The sequence below is a fragment of the Candoia aspera genome, chromosome 16 (assembly GCF_035149785.1).
Source record: "Candoia aspera isolate rCanAsp1 chromosome 16, rCanAsp1.hap2, whole genome shotgun sequence".
Lineage (NCBI taxonomy): Eukaryota > Metazoa > Chordata > Lepidosauria > Squamata > Boidae > Candoia > Candoia aspera.
The window spans coordinates 1,755,375-1,773,348 of NC_086168.1; the positions used below are offsets into that span (position 1 = coordinate 1,755,375).

The 17,974-nt window shown below is 47.8% G+C and overlaps 1 protein-coding gene across 1 annotated transcript in view; it reads left to right on the forward strand.

Annotated features, from left to right (window-relative positions):
- Positions 1-17,974, forward strand: part of NOTCH1 (notch receptor 1) — an 85,605-nt gene that overhangs the window by 21,799 nt on the left and 45,832 nt on the right. Inside the window, exons 3-4 of the mRNA XM_063316205.1 lie at positions 14,851-15,113; positions 15,919-16,257. Coding sequence (XP_063172275.1) covers positions 14,851-15,113; positions 15,919-16,257 — 602 coding nt within the window. The remainder of the gene's footprint in view (positions 1-14,850; positions 15,114-15,918; positions 16,258-17,974) is intronic.

Here is a 17,974-nt window from a genome sequence, read left to right on the forward strand (position 1 = left end):
TTTTCCCTTGATGCGTGCTTGGCTGTTTAATAATAAACTTGGTTCTTGGTGCCCTTTTGGCCCTGGTGGTGAGAGAACAGCTGAAGCGCCAGGCTTCCCGAAGAGGAACACGCAGCTTAGAGCTGGGGGGCACGCAGGTGTGCCGGGAGGCCTCCCGAGGACTGCCATCCCACCCTCTCCTTAGCACTTGGTCTTGTAAGTGGTCACCTCCCAAACCAAGCAGGGGATCTCCATGTTTATTTTCTAAAAATGTCTCGGGGAGCAAAGACTCTCTTGGCACTTAATGCCCCGAAGCAACATTTTACGAGCCAGAAGTTGGCGTTTGCCAGAGAAGGTGATGATACCAAATTGGTACCAATCGGGGGATTAACAGGAAGAGCGGTGAGTCCTTTCCCGCTGACCTGCTGTTTGGAATGCAGGGCTTTGGTTTTGAAAGGCCTTGGTGCTGTCGTCCTCCTACAAAATTAATTAGTAACAATGAGTATAAAACAATAAATTACGTCAGACTGGGCAACAGGAATGACTGCTGCTCTTCCAGTCTCAAAGTTGTAAACATTTTTATCAGGTGTTTCTCACTGTGAAGTGTACTTATTTACGTGCAAAGGTCTCAAGGCACAGTAAAACAATTAGGTTAGGTTAAGCGTTGCGTTGATTTTGCTCTCAGGCCCCCTGATTTTGTTTTTCTTAAAGTCTAGATAATGGAAATGTGCAGGGTTCTTTGCAGGGCCAGGTGTTAAAATATTTACAATTATTGCAATAAAAATTTAACATCACACAGTTTGTTAGGGCATTGCATGTATTTGAATGCACTAATTGTGTTTTGTTAATCATGTTGTTAGCTGAGGGGGTTTTTTTTGTCTTTTTTAACTGTTAACTGTTAAACATGAGCTAAGGTGTTGGGTGAATCTCACCTTTTTGCAGTTCTTTCCTTCCATAGTTCTTTCAAGGTCTCAATTTTATTGAGACTTTTCAGCAATACAGTTAAGGACAAGTATAAAAATTGTCCATTTCATTTGAAACTGTTAAAAAACTGTTTGCTTGGAAAGAAAACCTAAAACAAACTACAGAGAATAGACAAAAAATAACAGTAAAGTAAGAAAATAAGAAAAAAAATACATTTAAAATTGCAAAACTGCAGTGCTTTCTGTGACTTCAAAATAGCCTTCTTATATTTATACAGATCATTACCATCAAGTTTTGAATGACAATCTAAGTTGTGGTTCCTTCCTCCAGGAAACATTCAGTTTGTCTCTAGAGTGGTTATACCACACTGAAAGAGATTAAAAGACTTATTTTTGTTTATGAAATTAAACCTAGCATGCTAAATCGCACTGTTACTGAGAAAAAGAACATCTCCCCAGAAGGATTCAAAGGTGTGTGCGATTGATTGTCTTGTTTCCCACTCCTTTCATTCTGTTGCATCCCCAAAAAACCTTCCAGAAACACTTATAGGTAGTCCTCGCTTAATAACCACAATTGCGACTGGAATTTTGGTTGCTAAACAAAGCGGTCATTAAGTGAATCTGACCCGATTTTATGACCTTTTGTGGTGGTTGTTGTGACCCACGTGGTCATTAAGCAAATCATGCAATTCCCCACTGATTTTGCTTGCCAGAAGGCAGCTGGGAAGGTTGGAAATGGCAATCACGCAACAGGAAGCTCTGATGAGGACTGGCCACAAGCTGGTTTTTTCAGCACTGTTGTGAGTCTGAACTGTCACTAAATGAATGGTTGTTAAGTGAGGACTTCCTGTATTTCATTTCCCAAAAATCTCAAAGTCCTTGTTAGCTCCCAGGCTGGGTATTTCAGCCCATTGCACTTTCTCAGTGATGTTTGTTAGAGTGGGGTGGGGTCAAAAAAGTGAAGATGGCGTCTGTGACGGCACAGTCAAAGCCCAGCCCTTTTTTACATGAGTTACATCGACAGCACATTAAGAAAGGGGTTCAGCTGCACAGTCCACAGCTGCCATCTTCACTCTTTGATCCCCCCTGCAGACGCCCCTGCTGTGAACACAGGGTGCTCCAAAGCAGCATACCTCCCATCATGTCTGTCGTGACCAGTGGCACCGGCAGATCGATTTGGGGCTGGGCTGGCCGCTCTCTTGTCCCAGCTGGAAAATGGGAGTTGCTTTCTAATGAAATCCTGCGCAGGAGGGCAGCAGTGCAGAAGGTGATACTCTGCCCCCCATCCTCCAGAGCAGCCCACAGCCAGCAATGTGATGCTTGGGGTTGGTCCTCAAAGTTTGAAAGCCCATTTGCTCTAAGTGGTGATAGCACCGGGCTAGAAACCAGGGGGCTGTGAGTTCCAGTCCCGCCTTGGGCACAAAAGCCAGCTGGGTGACCGTGGGCCAGTCCCTCTCTCTCAGCCCAGCCCACCTCACAGGGTGGTGGTTGTGGGGAAAAGAGGAGGAGGAGGGAGTGTTAGGTATGTTCACTGCCTTGAGTTATTTATAAAAATAAAATAATAAAGGCGAGATAAAAAAAATCTAAGGAAGGGACTGAATCATGCTTGACTCCTAGTAGTTTCCTGGACAACTTTACCGAAGTGGCTTGCCATTGGTTTCTTCCAGAATGTTTTCTCAACTTCCCGGTTAAGCCTACAATTCTGGGATTTCCTGGTAGTCCCCCATTCACCTACTGACACTGCTTTCCTCTCTTTTGAGATCAGCCCAGGTTGCAAGGCTCCTGCTTAAGAAATTCAATATTTTTTAAGCAGGAACCCTCAACATTTTAAGCCAAAGCCTTAAAAGGTCCCAGAGACCTCCCCTGGAGCTGCCAGCTTCCTGCCCATCATTGATTTCAAACTTGTGTTTCCATGGTCCTTTGCCAAGCAGGGGGTTGGACTAGATGATCTCTGAGATCTCTTCCAACTCCCAAGTTTCCACAATCATTAAAAATGGGAAGCTGCTGCCAAGCAAAGCACCTGTTACCACCATCTTCTTTTATTTTCAAAAAGAGAAGCCCGTAGCTTTGCTTGGAAATAATCCCACCTGCCCAGGAAGAGGAACCGGCTAAGGTGGGCATATGACAAGGGATCCGAGTGTCATGGAGGGGAAGGCCTTCAATGTTTTGGGACTAGCTACACCTCCCATGGCAGCCATTTTGTGGAAGTGCTTGCCACACGCTCTCCTCGTTGCAAATGGGCCACTGGTCTAAAAGTTGAGGGTCTCTGCAAGAAGAGAGTTCGGCAGATAGCAGGCTCCCAAGCCCGGTTGAAAGTTAGGCATCTTTGACTCAGTCAATCAATTAATCAAATCTTTATTTTGGTCATTGACCAGCATAGCATCACACAATCAACCCAACAACTTGATGAGAAAACAGGAGTGAAAATCAGAAAACTGGGGTTGAATATGAGTTTAGTAAGATAGCGAAATCAGGCAAAATATTTCTGCTAATACTATAACTCTTAAGTCTAAAATAACTATTATTGTTAGTAGTAATAATACAACTATAATTCCTATTAAATCTGTATTTCTGGCTATAATCCTAAAATACATAAGCTGAGAAGACTGAAATTTAAAATTATCTGTTTGAGATCTATTACAGCAAAGGACAGCTGCTCATTTTCTAAAATTTTTCTAATAGTCTAATGAATTACGGGGAAGAATAACTCCTAATTTTCCTTTTGCCATTTGGGGTGGCTTAGCTTTTCCAATTGGTATGCTCAGTGCAGCTGCTTGCTCTGCTGTGTTCACACATCCTCCGTAACCAGGTTAAAGGACAAATGGCTGCGTTTGCACAGTACACTTAGCATTAACCTGGGTTAGTTGTCTTGCAGCTTAGCGTATAGTGTGGACCCTGCCTGTTTGACTAGTTGACGATCTGGGTATACCCAGAAAAAGAGTTTGTTAGCAGCCCAGTTAAATTGTCAGCTTCCTATTTTAGAGCATTTGAATTGTTTTCAGTTGGGAGTTGGCTTGATAGCTGCTCTGAATGCAGTTTATTGATCAGCTTGAGCCTGGCAACCCAATTGTATTGATCAGCTTCTTTTAACCACCTCCGTAGAAACCGACCGAGCTTTTGGATTTGGGAGCCTTGTTGCCCTGGTGTGCCGTGCCCGAGCCATTTTATGGTGAGCGGTGACTCCTTTGATGGGCACCATAAAATTCGAAGGGTGGAGGAAAGTCATCCTCCTCTTTTAATCTTTAAGCCGAGAAGTCAGGCCAAACTTTCTCCCCGGGGCTGTGCTGCTGGTGAGGGAGGCATTGAGTTTATTGACTTTCCGATGGGCTTCAAACTCTGAGCTGCCGGATTTGGCAGACTGGAATCAATCATTAAGCACTGGAGATACGAGCGAGGCGCACAGTCCATAAAGCAGCACCTGGAGTCCCCAAGGGCGTTATCAAGCCCAGCAGGTGTTGCGTGTAATCTGGAGGGCTTAGGGAACGTGGGGCTGGGAAGGGCTTACCTGGGACCCTTCCAGTTGTGGTGGCACTCCTGGGCCCTGTGCAGTTAATTAAAAGACCACGAGTTGCTTATTTCCATGTCTGCTTCAGCATCAGAGAATGGAATTAGATGGAGCCAGTCGACTCCAGCAGAGCACGGAGGGGGTGCCCCTCTTCCCAGGACCAGGTGAACTGCGGCACGGCGCACGGCTCTGTGTGCCCAGAACAAGTCATTGCAACATGATAAGCAAAATAGAGTCTGTTTGCCCACTGCAATCCAGATGGGTGGGTTTCAGTTCCCAGAATTCTTAGCAATGGCTGTGCTGGCTGGGGAATTCTGGGAATTGAAGTCCGGACACCTGGAGGACACCTTGTTTGCTGCCCCAGCAAGAGGAAGCAGATTGGATGGACTTGATGGGGTGCCCTCCAGTTGCCACAGGTTCTAGAATTCCTGCAGCTCTGTCGATTATGGTCTGATGATGAAACCACAGTGCACGAAGCACAATGGCCAGGTTTGCGTGTGGTGGAAAGCCGGATGTGGGCCAGCTGTGGCGTACTGTAAGGCTTAGAACGTTGGGCCGGGATGACCAGACCCAAGGCGCCCCTGGAGCACCCAGCTCCTTGCCTTTCGGCCAGGTCACACAGGATTGCTGTGGGATCAAATGAGGGGCGCCCCCCACCATTTATACCAGCTTCAGACTAAAACTGCAACAAAGGAATCAACCGAGCTGGCCCAGCACCGCTATTCTAACCCCCTCTGGCTGGACGGTGCCCCCTCTCTTGGGTGGGAGGAAACAGGACGTGCCTGTTGGTGGGGCTGCACGTGGGAACGGCCACTCTGCGGAAGGGCAAAGAAGCGGTTGCTGGATGTGGCCACCATAAGTGAGCAGCGCGTGACCCGGCTGATAGGGGAAGGGGTCTCCAGCATTTGGCAGTTTGAAATCTTTGCTGCAAGATGTTAATCAGGGTTCTGGGTCCTGTTGAGGGTTGGCCAAGCTTTCTAACAGCAAGAGCAGCCTGAAAGAGGAGCCGATGAGTCCGGGGAAGGGGGGGCTCCCCTTCCTTGGATGGGGTCAAGCCAGGGCTGGACAGCCATCTGTCAGGGATGCTCCTGAACCGAGCAGGGGTGGGACACTGTGGCCTCAGCGGCCTTCCAGCCCCATGGGCCAAGAGGTGTTCCCTTCGCAAAGATTCTGGCCCAGAACAGAAGGTTTCAGAGCCACTTCCCTTTTCCCATTTCCAGAACCCACTGAAGCAGGATCCCTTAGTTTCTGGGGAGCCATGGAGTATTGTTTGGACCAGACCTAACATAATTCTTAGATGGGGCTAAACCAATCTGAATTGCTTGCGCCTCGACGGGCCTGATTCCCCTCCCCCTCATTATCCTGGGCCCAACATCAGGTCCTGTATATGTAATAATAAAACTACATAAAAATGAAATAGGACCAAGATTTGGGGTTTCTCAGACTTTTGCACTGCTTCCCCCGCCAAGTTCCCAAACTGAGAGAGGCATTTCTCAGTGCCGGAATTCATCGTAGAGCAGCCTTTGAGCTTTGAGAGAAGCTGTTCTGGAATTCTGCAAAGGTCTTTCTTCGGTCCTGGATGGGCTTTTTTCCATTTTGTGTAAGATTGGCAGTGACCTACTGATTCACGTGGGAAGGGTTTCTTTTCTTTTCTCTGTTTAAAACAAAAAACAGGGAGGCTGAAGAAAGTGAAGGGGCGTTGTGTTTGTGCATGGCATCTGTCTCTGGTCTGGCAGATGGTAGCTGGCGTTGTGAAAAGGCACAGCCAACCTTCTGGATTAATCTCGGGTGAAAGGTCGCCCAAACATCTGCCTCGGGATGTGTTTAGAAGCAGCATTTCTATAGAGGGGAGACTGGAAAGGAACAAAACCTGTTTTTGGTAGGAGGGGAGAAATGCTCGGGAACAATGGAAGGACTGAAGCGGGGATCAAACGCTGCAAGGGGGACGCTTCGTCGAGGGGGAAACCGAATACCTTCCGACGGCCCTGGGGTTTAAGCTGCTTTGGGGATGCCTTCCCCAAACTGGCACCCTTGAGATGTGCGGGACTCCGATCCCCATTGTCCCCCGTGGGACTGTGGGCTGGTAGGAAACTGAGACCCAGCACAGTGGAGTGAAGGAGTTTCCGCATTAAGTTGTCAAGTGGGGAGCCTGTACAGTTGTAAAACTCAGCTTTTCCTGCAGAAGGTGCAAGCTACAATGCCTGAAATGTGCTTTTCATTCAGTCTCGGGCTGCACTCCAAAACACCCTGAGTTTCAAGCTCGCGTTGTCAGCGTGGTGGTTGGAAATAATAGGAAATCTTGTCCCGGCAATGTGGAAGGACCCAGCTGAAGAAAGTCACTCTGTTTTGTGAGTCTGCACCATACTGGGCCTGGATATTTTATGAACTTATTTTCCAGTTTTGCCCATCCATTGAAACAGGCATTAACCAAACAGCTGGGTCAGTGCTCTGCAGTAAGGCACAACAATGAACCTAGGTTAAAACTAAAAGCTTGGCATATTGGCTGAATGCAGCTTTAACTAACCTAGGTTAACAGGTTGGGAGATCCCCACCATCCAGTGTGGATAGATTGTACTGCAGGATTGTAGAATAACAGAGGAACTTCAGTAGCTTAAGCTAAAGACCGCCCAGTTGAGCATTTTGTGTTACCTTCCCTGTGGCTGCTTTATTTTGCTTCTGATTCAGGAAAAAGCACATCACCATTAAAACTAGTCCTTGTTGATAGTCCATCTAAATTGGTGGCCCTCTTCAGGTCTGGAGACACCTATTTCTGCAGCTGCTGTCTGCATGATACGCATTTGTAGCCTTTTTCCAAGCCAGCTGGGCAAATGTGCCATATGAATTGTGTAATCTGGGTAGAGACTTAGTTGGCATCAGAAGGAAATTGACTGCAAAAAATGGTTCAAAAGAAAAATGGCAACCTTGGGGCGTTCCAGTGGCTCACCTTCCTGTGACATTTCAACCATGCAAATTCTAGTCAGTAGAATTTGCCAACCCTTGTTGGCGCCAGCAGCAGTAAACTCGTCCTGCGCTAATTTACACCAGAACCAGTAATACTTGGTTTGGTTTCTGGTTTCTTCCTTCCCTTCCTTCTGCTTGGGGCAATTTGAAGACAGACCCCTTGTTTTCCTGGCCCCAAGTCTCCAATCTAGGGCTGGCATCAAGGGTCTTGCTTATTTGGCAGCCGTTATTTCTTATCTTCCCAGCTGAAGCTTTTCTGCAGATAACCCCGGTCCCATGTTGGAAACAGTTAGATCTTGAGGTTGCTCACCAGTTCTTTGGGGGAGAGATGTTGACCGCTGCGTTGGACCTCTGGGTGGGGGCCCTGCTTGAAAACCACCACAGTGTGTGTTGTTGCAGAGAGGAATTCAGAAATGCTCCTGGATTACAGAAGGATTCCAAAGGTCAAGGAAGGTGGAATAGGTTTGAATAGTCTGCAAAACGCCACGTGGTTGGGATGTTTCATTTTAGCCTCTGGCAGGCTATGAGACATGTATGGCTGTCATACCCAAGGGGAAACAAGGACTTACACAGCCCGGGACATCTGCCTGGAACCCAAAAACTCCCTTTCCAGCCTGGTTCGTTCTTTTAAAAGTTTGTTCGAAAAAAGTAATAAGGGATTGACAGTCTGCAAAGCAAAACATTGGCTTGACACACCCTCTTGATTTTCCACAATGTCTTTGAGCCCGTAAAGGTCCAGGTGGGATGTGGAGAACAGCCTCCACAATGAGAGATTAATTTTCCCCACAGGTCAGAAGAGGGTTTGTACCCGGCCACTATGACAGCTGTCTTGTGAGTGCAGTCGCCGTCCCGCTCCAAATTCTTCAAGTGGGCCCAGAAGGTGGTTACTCTCGGTGTCATCTAATCAGATCACAGAATCTGGGCGTGTGGCTTAGGGCATGTCTGTATACAGATTTAAAACATGTTCCACTGAATTGTCTGGGCTTTAAAATAGGCTGGATTCTTTTGCCCCAGAGTTTCAGTAGGGTCTGTTCAAATTATAATTAAATCAGGGGTCACTCTCTTGCTACCAAAAAAATCAGGAATTAGGTTGTGTATTTTCTGGCTAACCAAATAGCTTGCCTGAGTGGTTACAAGAGCCGGGAGAAGGGAAGGGAGCTATCAGTAATGAATGCTGGCAGTGAGTGGCTGTGCCCAGCAGCATCTGGAAGTGCTGCTGGGCACAGCAGTGCCGTGGAGTGGGCAAAATGGTGCCCTCTATAATAAAAATACTAAAAAGTAGAGCGGTGTGAAACCCTTGCTGGCACAAGCAGCAGTAAACTCATTCTGCACTAACTTACACCAGAACCAGTAATGCACACTGACAGAAATGGCTCTTTTGCCCAGTTTAAATTGACCTTCTGTCCAGTGCTGGACAGGCAGATTCTCAAGAAGAGCTGCTCCTGGTTTTTAAACACAGCTCTAGTGTTCATGCAGAAGGCGTGAAACCTGCATGCATGAGGGTCCTGTGTGAGCCTTGGCAAGTGCTTTGAAGAATGCTGCTTGGACATTATGGGGGCAGATGCCTCTCATGGAAGCCAGGTATCTGGTCTTTCCGGCAACCTGGGTGACAAAAGGCATGGAGGGCAGTGACCAGAGAGAATGGGCGTGGCCTGAAGTGGCCATGGGAGCAGGCAGATCCCAACCCCTGACTGCAACATCAGCCACGTTGTTGGGGAGACATGCTAGATTGTGTCCAGGGCCGACATTGTGTGGGGAGAAGCAAGAAATCACAGCTGTGAAACTGGAACAGTTAAGGATGATTTTGAGCTCTGTGATGGGGACTGGGCGTGCGATGCCGAAACAGTTCCTGGGTGTGCTGTGGCTTGGGAGCTGTGGGTATGAGCACATTCTTGGATATAGATCAGCAAAAACCCGTGGAGAGAAGGAACCGCAAGTCCACAGCAGGGCAGTACAGCCATTTCACCCCCTCTGCTCAAGCCTTTCTCCAAAATGGAACGTTGGATCTCTCTCAGCACTTCTTTTTAGTGTACAGAAATGGGCAGGCCTCCTCCACTTGATCCCTCTTGTCCACAGGTGGGTGGCATCAGCAGGTCAGTTTGATGCCCCAGATCAAGGTGAGAACCTTGGCTTTGCTAATCCAGATAGCTAGGAGATCCTGCCTCTGGGGCCCGAGTGCCAGGGCCTTTTCCGCAGGTTGCTCAGAGAGCAGTGGGCAGTCTTCTGTGCCCAGGCAGTTCCCAAACTCTAGAGAGTGGCACATGGGTGCCAAGCTCCACCAGAGCTGAGCTGGGAAGCTCATCCCTGTATTGGGGTGCTGGCAGCAAAAGTTCTTCCAGCTTTGCATTGGGGGCGGCCCCCAGCACGTCCTGGGGACTCCATCGCTTGCCCCGGGGGAACCTGCTACTGTAGAGCAACACCCCAGGATAGGTTTTTCTCTCTCCTCCTCGCCTGAAAATCTCCCTGTCTTGCTCTGCGGTGCCTGGGGATGGATGGAGCCAGGACGCTTTGGTTGGTCTGCCTGAGAACCAGCCAGGAGTGCTGCAGCACAGTTGCGGGGGAGGGAAGGAAATCGCAAATTGTAGCCGCTGCTCTGGCTGGGATGCCTCCACTGCTGCTCTGGCCCTGCTGGGGCGGGTGGGGGGGGTCCCTTGATCCTGTCGCACAGCCCCAGCAGCGCGGCTCTCCGACCCCCCCGCCTTGCCCGTTCAGCATTGGCCTGCCACGGCCGTGTCTTGGGCTGGGGTACGGGGGGCGGGTGTTGTGGCAGCTGCTGCCCCCTCATTAAAATGCACACCTGCTCCCAGCAGATGCCGTGGTGCCCATTTTTCTTTTAATTTGATCTGGATCCTGCCCATCTCATTAACTCAAAGCGTCCTCAAACTTCAGCGGATTCTCACATGGGCTTCCAAAAAGAGGAATGGAAGTGGACGCTAGAAAGGAGGAAGGGAGGGAGGGAGGGAGGGAGGGGAAAGACCCCTTCCCTTCCCTTCCTTCTCCTTTTAAGGATGGTATTTGAAACTTAGTGTGTCTGCCAATCCGCCAACTACAGCTTTGCCCCTTCATCCCCTCTCCTCCCCCAGTTACCATTTACTATTTGGTTTCTGCTGTGACTGAGTTCTTTGGAAGGAAGGGCACAGAAGGATGCCATCTCCCCGGGAGATCTCGAAAACTCTGGGCACGCCCCCCCCCCCCAGTTGAGCCTTTGGTGGTCCCGCCAGCAGAAGAGCAAAGCTGATTTCCCGGCGTCATCCCGCGGGATGAAATTGCGGGGGCAGAGAGGAAAGGCGGCTCCATTCTGGGGCTGCAGGGGGAATGTGCAGGATGCCTCGTTGCCATCCAGCGAAAGGACTTCCACTCGGTTGTTGCTCATTGAGATGAGAAGTTGCAAAGCTGCCTAATTAAAGGCACTTTTGTAAAAGTTCTTTGCACGTTGCATATCAAGGCCCCTTGGGTGGGCCGTGACTGTGACCTTCAAGCCCCATTTGGGGGCTCCCCCGAGCCCTTTCCCGCAGCGGTTGTGGAATATTGGCCAAGTGGCCCCCTCCCACTCTGGCACCCAGAACAAACAAAACCCTTGGCTTTCTCCTTAATTAACTATATTTTAGAAAAAAAAAAAAATCTCCGCACAACATGCAAGGCAGTTCTGCTCATTTTGCGTTACCACCCCCAACTGCCAAGTGGCTTTTAGCAGCAGGTGGAAAAAGAAGGAACTTTGAGGAAGAAACTTCTGGATCTGATGATCACTGGGACAACAACAGGAGGAGGAGAAGAAAAAGGGAATCATTTGGTAGAAATTGTGCAAATTGCAAATTAGGGGCAGGTTCCATTAAAAAATAGACCGGCAAGCACTTGCAGAAACTTCTGCGGACCACGTGCCACTTGGCATCCCAAAAAGCCCAGGAAATGCGATTTAGGTGCAAGGGGATGCTTGAGGAGCAGGGAAGCTGTGTCCTCTCCTAGGCAATCCAGGGCGACGCACATTGAAAACGGATGCGAAGCCTCAATATGGCGCCAGGTCCATGCGTACGCAGCTCCCGGCTTGACAAAGTGTGCTACCGGCATTTGCAACCTTCTCTTTTGAATGCTGAGCTTGCTTCAAGGCTTTCCCATTTTCTTTCTCGCTTGCAGACAAAAAAAAAGAGGAAAAATCCAGGGGAGGGAAGAGAGAGAAGCTGGTGCCAAGACACAAGCGCGCTCTCACACACAGGAACACCCTTTCCAGAATGCCAGATCGGTGGCATGGAGGCTTTCCAAGATGGTGACAGAGAGAGAGAAAGCCAGCGAGGGGACCGTGTTTTAAGCATCAAAACGGGGAGTTTTGGGCTCCTCCGTATCCCGGCAGAGATCCCAGACAGACAGCCCAGAGCATGCCCCCCCCCCCCAGTCAGGTTTCTCCAGCCCACAGTGGCCCTTCCTCTTTTCAGCTTTTTTGCTCAGCCTGTTACCAGCTTTGACCCACCGCTGCCATCCTCTTCAAACCCCTCATTTCAGAAGGGCCATGCCAAATGGCGACACTGCTACTCTGGTTTGGGGGGGGGGTGTTTTGATGAGCCAGTTGGCTCTGGCCCCTTTTGGTGATGCGTAACAGATGGCCAGTGACCAGCGGATGGCCGTTGCAAGGCGAACTTTCTCAAGAAAAGAAAGGAAAATACAAATGGAAGCCCCTCCTGCTGGGTGATGGGCCTTTTAATTTGGCTCTTGATTGTGGAAGAGCTTCTTGGTTCAGGAAGGGGTGACACTGTTGTCTTGGAGGACTAGGCTTGCAAGGGACAAAAAGGTGTCTTTAGACAGCTCAGCAGACGCAGAAGGACCTGTTAGGTTTTGAGCATTAGGGGGAATGGGAATCAAACCCAGTTTAGTTCGCCTAATATGGTGGTGATAACTGTGAGGATTTCGAGCTTGGTAGAATGGTAAACGGTAAAACCCCTAAATCCTAAATCATCTGTCCAGAGAAAAAAGTGGCTTTCTGTATTTGGGGGATTCATCTACCCCAAGGAGTGAAAAATTTAGCAATTGCATTTGGCTTCTCGAGGGGGGGAAATCCAAACCACTTTTGGGTTAGATGGCCTTACATCTTTTTTACATGCGCTGTGACGCCTGTAAAAAAAGCGGGTGGGGGGCTTCAGTTGCAAGATGCCATCGTGAGATTTTTTTGCACGCGCACACACAAACACTATGCTCCCATTGGCAGCCCTTTGGGATGGGGGAGGCAAATTGCTGATCTTCCCAAACTTTTGCAAGTTTTTGGACCTGGTCACTGAAATGCATTTTTGTGAATTAGAAGTTGTGGTTGACTGAGCAAAATGCAGCCCTGCCCCCCCCCCACAAATAAACAGGCCATTTTTATGCATTTGGAGGATTCTCAGTGCATATAGAACTATATAAATTAGTCCATTAAAAGAGAAAAAGCAAGTTGGCAAGGAAAAAAAACGAAAATAGGGCTTTGCAGATGCTTGTGGTTTGCAGCCCCCCCAGTCAGGCATTCGTGGATGAGCAAACTGCAGTTTGCATCATTCACACACAGGACCTCAGCCGGAGGTCTGTTCCAAAGGTTTCTTCTCTCTGTTCCTGCATGCCCCGGAGCCTAATAACAATCTTCTGAACCTGATGCATTGTGACGATAGAGATTTTCCAGCAAGACCAAGGGTGTGCAGAAATCCAGGGTAGCAGCGGTCCCTGACTTGGCATCACCCCACTGTGTTGGGACTGCAGTTCCCAAGATTCCAGCAGCCGGCAGAAGGCTGTTAAGAAATCTCAAAAGACAATAAAATATGGGTAGTCCTCACTTAATGACCACAATTGGGACCAGAATTTCAGTTGCTAAGTGAAAAGGTCATTAAGCGAATCTAACTCGATTTTACAACCTTTTTTGTGGCAGTTGTTAAGCAAATTACTGCAGGGATTAAGTGAATCACACGGTTCCCCATTGATTTTTGCTTGCCAGAAGCCGGATGGGAAGGTCAAAAATGGTGATTGCATGACCTTGGGATGCTGCGACGGTCATAAATGCGGACTGGTTGCCAAGCACCCAAACCGTGATCACCTGACCGCGGGGGTGCTGCAACAGTCATGAATATGAGGACAGGTCGTAAGTCGGAATAGCCCATCTGCAAACTGTTTCCCATCTATTAAGATCCCATCATCCCCAGAATCTCAGAATTTAAAGCTTGGAGTTGGTTGTAAATCCCTTCTCCCCAAAAAAGAGATGTTTGAAAATGTAACAGCTGGAGAGAGAGGCTTTTTTGGGACAAGCAGGCAGATGAACAGCACAGGTGAGAGATGGTCTCTGCAGTAGAAGGTGATATTTAGGAGAATCAGTGAATGTTCTTTGCTTACTTTCCATCAGCATCCGTCATTTATCGTGCAAAGTGTTCCCAGAGCAAGAGAGATAAAAAATATTATTTAAAGACTCTCATAGGGCTAGAAAAATTATCTAGAATGTATAAAGGTACTTCAGATTAATGTTGGAAATATGGAAAACGAAGGGTCAGTTTATCACGCCTGGTGGACTTGCAAAAAAGCCTGAAAACTGTGGGTTCACATACATACAGTGATACAAAGAATTTTAAGGATTAATATTCAATTAAAACCAGAACTCTTCTTGTTGGGACTAATGGATAGGCAATTAGAAAAGAGTTATAGAAGACTGTTTTTATATACAATTACTGCGGCGAGATGGAAAGATTCTGAAATACCCACAATGGAGGAATGGATGATGAAAAGGACAGAATTAGCAGAGATGACAAAATTGACTTGTTTGATTAGGGAAAGGACAATAACTACATTTATTAGTGACTGGAAATGCCTTGTGGACTTTTTGCTGAAAAAAGAACTTGTGATTTATGGGTTTGATGATTAGAAGGGGTAGGCTCTAGAAAGAAGGAAATTGTGTTGTACCCTTAGAGAGAGAGGACAAAATATAAATGTACTTATAACTGCTGTTAAGAAGACCGGAAACTGCTTCTTTACAACTTTTTCTTTTTCATTCATTCATTCATTCATTCATTTTATAAATTTATTCACTGCCCATCTCTCCCCTACGGGGGGGACTCTAGGCGGCTTACAATAAAACAATAAAACTTTTTCTTTTCCTTTCTTTCTCTTCTCTATTTCTTTCTCAGTACTTTTTTTCACTTGTTACTTTACTTATTACTTGGTTTTCACTTTCAAGATTTGTACTGTTTTTCTTCTTCTGACAATTTCTTTAAGAAAAACTATTTTAAGAAAAACTCACAGGGCTATAAAATTAGCCAGAGACATCGTGTCTGTAGCAGTGTGGTTAAGGCGATTGCTTGTTGAATCCGGCCCCTTCGTCATCTCCCTGGCAGCAACGTCTTGTCCGCCGTCTGCCAACAGCGGCAGGGGAGAAGGTTGGGCGGCGCTGCAAAGCCGTTGTGCGAGGAGCTGTCGAGGGAAAGCTGGGCGGCTGCTGATGGTTCTTGCGTGTCTGTTGCTGATCCTTCCTCCTCCTTGTCTTAGATGCCCCAATGACTTCGTTGGCCATCGGTGCCAGTTTCCGAACCCATGCCTCAGCTCCCCCTGTAAGAATGCTGGCACCTGTCACCCCATGGTTGACGGCAACACCGCCGATTACAGCTGCTTGTGCCACCTGGGCTTCAACGATAAGCTGTGCCTGACGCCTGTGGAGAACGCCTGCCTGAGCGGCCCCTGTCGCAACGGAGGGAGTTGTGATCTTGTCTCCTTGTCTGAGTACACGTGCCGCTGCCCTCCAGGCTGGTCAGGTGAGAGAGCAACTTGTGCCCTGGGGGGCAACTCGCACACCCGGCCTTGCGCGGTTGATGCTGGCTGGGGAATTCTGGGAGTTGAAGTCCACACATCTTAGAGTGGCCAAGTTTGTGAAACACCGATTTTTTTAAAAAAAGCTTTATTTATTTTCATCAGAATATAGTTAAAATACAAAAGTAAATACAGTAAAGATAGAAGATAGCATTAAAAGAAAAAAGGCACAAACTATAAATGTGAAAGTAGAAAGAAGATAAGAACAAAGAAATGACTTCCAGCTATCCCAATTACAGATAATTGAAATAAATTAATCTCTTACCACTAATTTATCCATATTGACGTTATTTCTATCCAAGCAAACCCACTATTCAGTAAAACCCATAATCGTAACTTCATTTTTTTCCGTCACGAGCAGACGGTCTAAAAATGGTTGCCCTGAAAGAAACACCAATTTAACTGGTTCTGCCCATCATGGTGGAGGGGAACAGAGGATGGAGTTAGATGCTGCTCCACAGAGCAGGTCTGCAGCTCATGGACAGTCGCTGTCCGCATTCGTAATTTTTAAGCCTCAGGTCAAGGAATCCGGTGTCGTTTACATGTACAAAACCCTAGAAATAGAAACAGGCAGCAAAATATGTGCGTTTTTAAAGAACTCAGTGTGAATTGAGATAGAGGTGTTTGCAATTAAAAAAAAAAATTAAAAGGACTGAAAAATGGAAGTCTTTCAGATCATATTTGTGGCATTTCTGGGTTCTTGGCTATTCTTGCATTTTTGACATGAAATGTCCTTTCTTTGGCCTGCAGGGAAGACGTGTCAGCAGGCCGACCCCTGTGCATCCAATCCTTGTGCCAACGGTGGCCAGTGCGTGCCATTTGAATCCAGCTATGTGTGCAGGTGCCCACAGGGCTTCCATGGGGCCACCTGCAAGGAGGACTTGAACGAGTGCAGCCGGACACCCCCCATCTGCAAGAATGGCGGGACCTGTGTCAACGAGATTGGCTCCTATCAGTGCCACTGCAGGCAGGCCTACACGGGCCCCAACTGCGAACACCTCTACGTGCCCTGCAACCCCTCGCCTTGCCAGAACGGGGGCACGTGCCAGCAGACCGGAGACGTTGCCTACGAGTGCACCTGCCTTGCAGGTATGGTGGGGCACCTTGCTCTCTCTCTGATACCTGGCTGCTGACACAAGAGTGACAAGGAGGGCATCTCTGGAAGGCACATTTAAAAAACATGGTTGGAAATATCCAAAATCTCAGCAGGCATGATTCCAGCACTCTTGTGAGAGATTTGGCAAGCTCACAAGATTTCTGCCAACTTCTGTTATTTTGGGTACCCGTTGCCTTCACATGGTAGCCTGATCCATCCTCCCTCCCTCCCTCCCTCCCTCCCTTCCTGTTAAGTTTCCTCACCCCCCTGGCTTGGTTGTTTCCCCCCTTTTCCTACAGTGTCCACCATTTGCATTCCTGGCTCCCTCCTCTCTGCAGTCAATCCTCTGCAGGATGCTAGGATACGGTTTGTTTTAAAACAACCATTAGCAAACGACACGCGTTTGCAGTTCACTGGCCCCTTTGGTTGTTCTGCTCTGTGGCTTTTTCCCTGAAAAAGTGGGGATCTGTGGAAAAGCCATATAAGGAAATGAAAATAGCTGTTGCTTTGTTCCTGGCATCCACCGACCCAGACAGGCCTTCCTCCGCTGCCCTTCACTGTTTGCTGCAGAGAAATTGCTTTTATCCCTTGCTGGGGACATGTTGGTGATGATGAGGAGAGTAGGCATCAAATCACGAAGAAGAAAACCAGCAATGTTAGCTATGACCATGATTAGTAGAACTGGATAACAGCAGCGACGTAATCAAGGAGGAGCAATGTGGCACCAAGGACCCATTAACCAAAAAAGTCCCATAACCATCTTTTGTTGCCCAGCCCTGCTGTTGCACCACCTTCAAGCCTTCTGGGGGTCCTTAATGTTGATGGAGGACAGGGAAATAGCCCCCTTTCTTGCTAATTGGCGGTTTTGGAATGCCTGAGGGGTAATGGGCTGCCAGTTTGAGGGGGAGGAGAGTTTGTGAAGCCTCTTCTTCAAAAGCATTTCCATACAGTGTGCATTTCAGGGGTGGGAAAGGCGTTCTGCACAGGCTCACAAGTGTTTCCACCAGTTAGTTATCCCCCCACGAAGCCTTGGTTTTGGAAATAGGAGTAGGGGTCTGAGCATTCTCACAAATGTATTTCCGGCCTGTGTTGTGGGCACAGTTGAAAAACAGAGGCAAATATGGCTTAGTGGTTAAGGTGGCACCATGGAGACCAGGTTCACGCCCATCCCCAGCCATGGAAGCTAGCTGGGTAAGTTGGGCCTGGATGTAAACCTAAGAAATAAGTAAATAAATACATTTTGTTTGGCAGCAGCTTTAACAATAAAGCAATGCTCTCTGGTGTGATTTCAGTTGATACTATAAATGATAATACAAAAAACAATAGCTGGAGTACTAGAAAAGTAAGAAAGGAACTTAGTGTTTGTGCAACAAGATCTGTACAGATTTCCTCCCTCCCTCCCTTTATTTCTTCTCTCTCCTTCCTTCCATCCATCCATTTTATTCCAGGATATCTATTAGTTTTTGCTCAGGTAACTATATTATGCCAGATGTCCTTCCTTCCATGGTGCCCTCCGGATGTGTTGGGCTGCAGATGATGGGAATTCAAGACCAATACATCTGGAAGTCTCCAGAATATCTGTAACTTCATATTGGTTTCCCAGTTTTCTAAGAAACGCCTCTCCACTAGCTCTGCTGAGTCAGCCTCAGATTCCCCCCCCCCCCCGATAGAAAGATTGATCAGCAACGTCAGAACTCCGAGTCGCAAAAG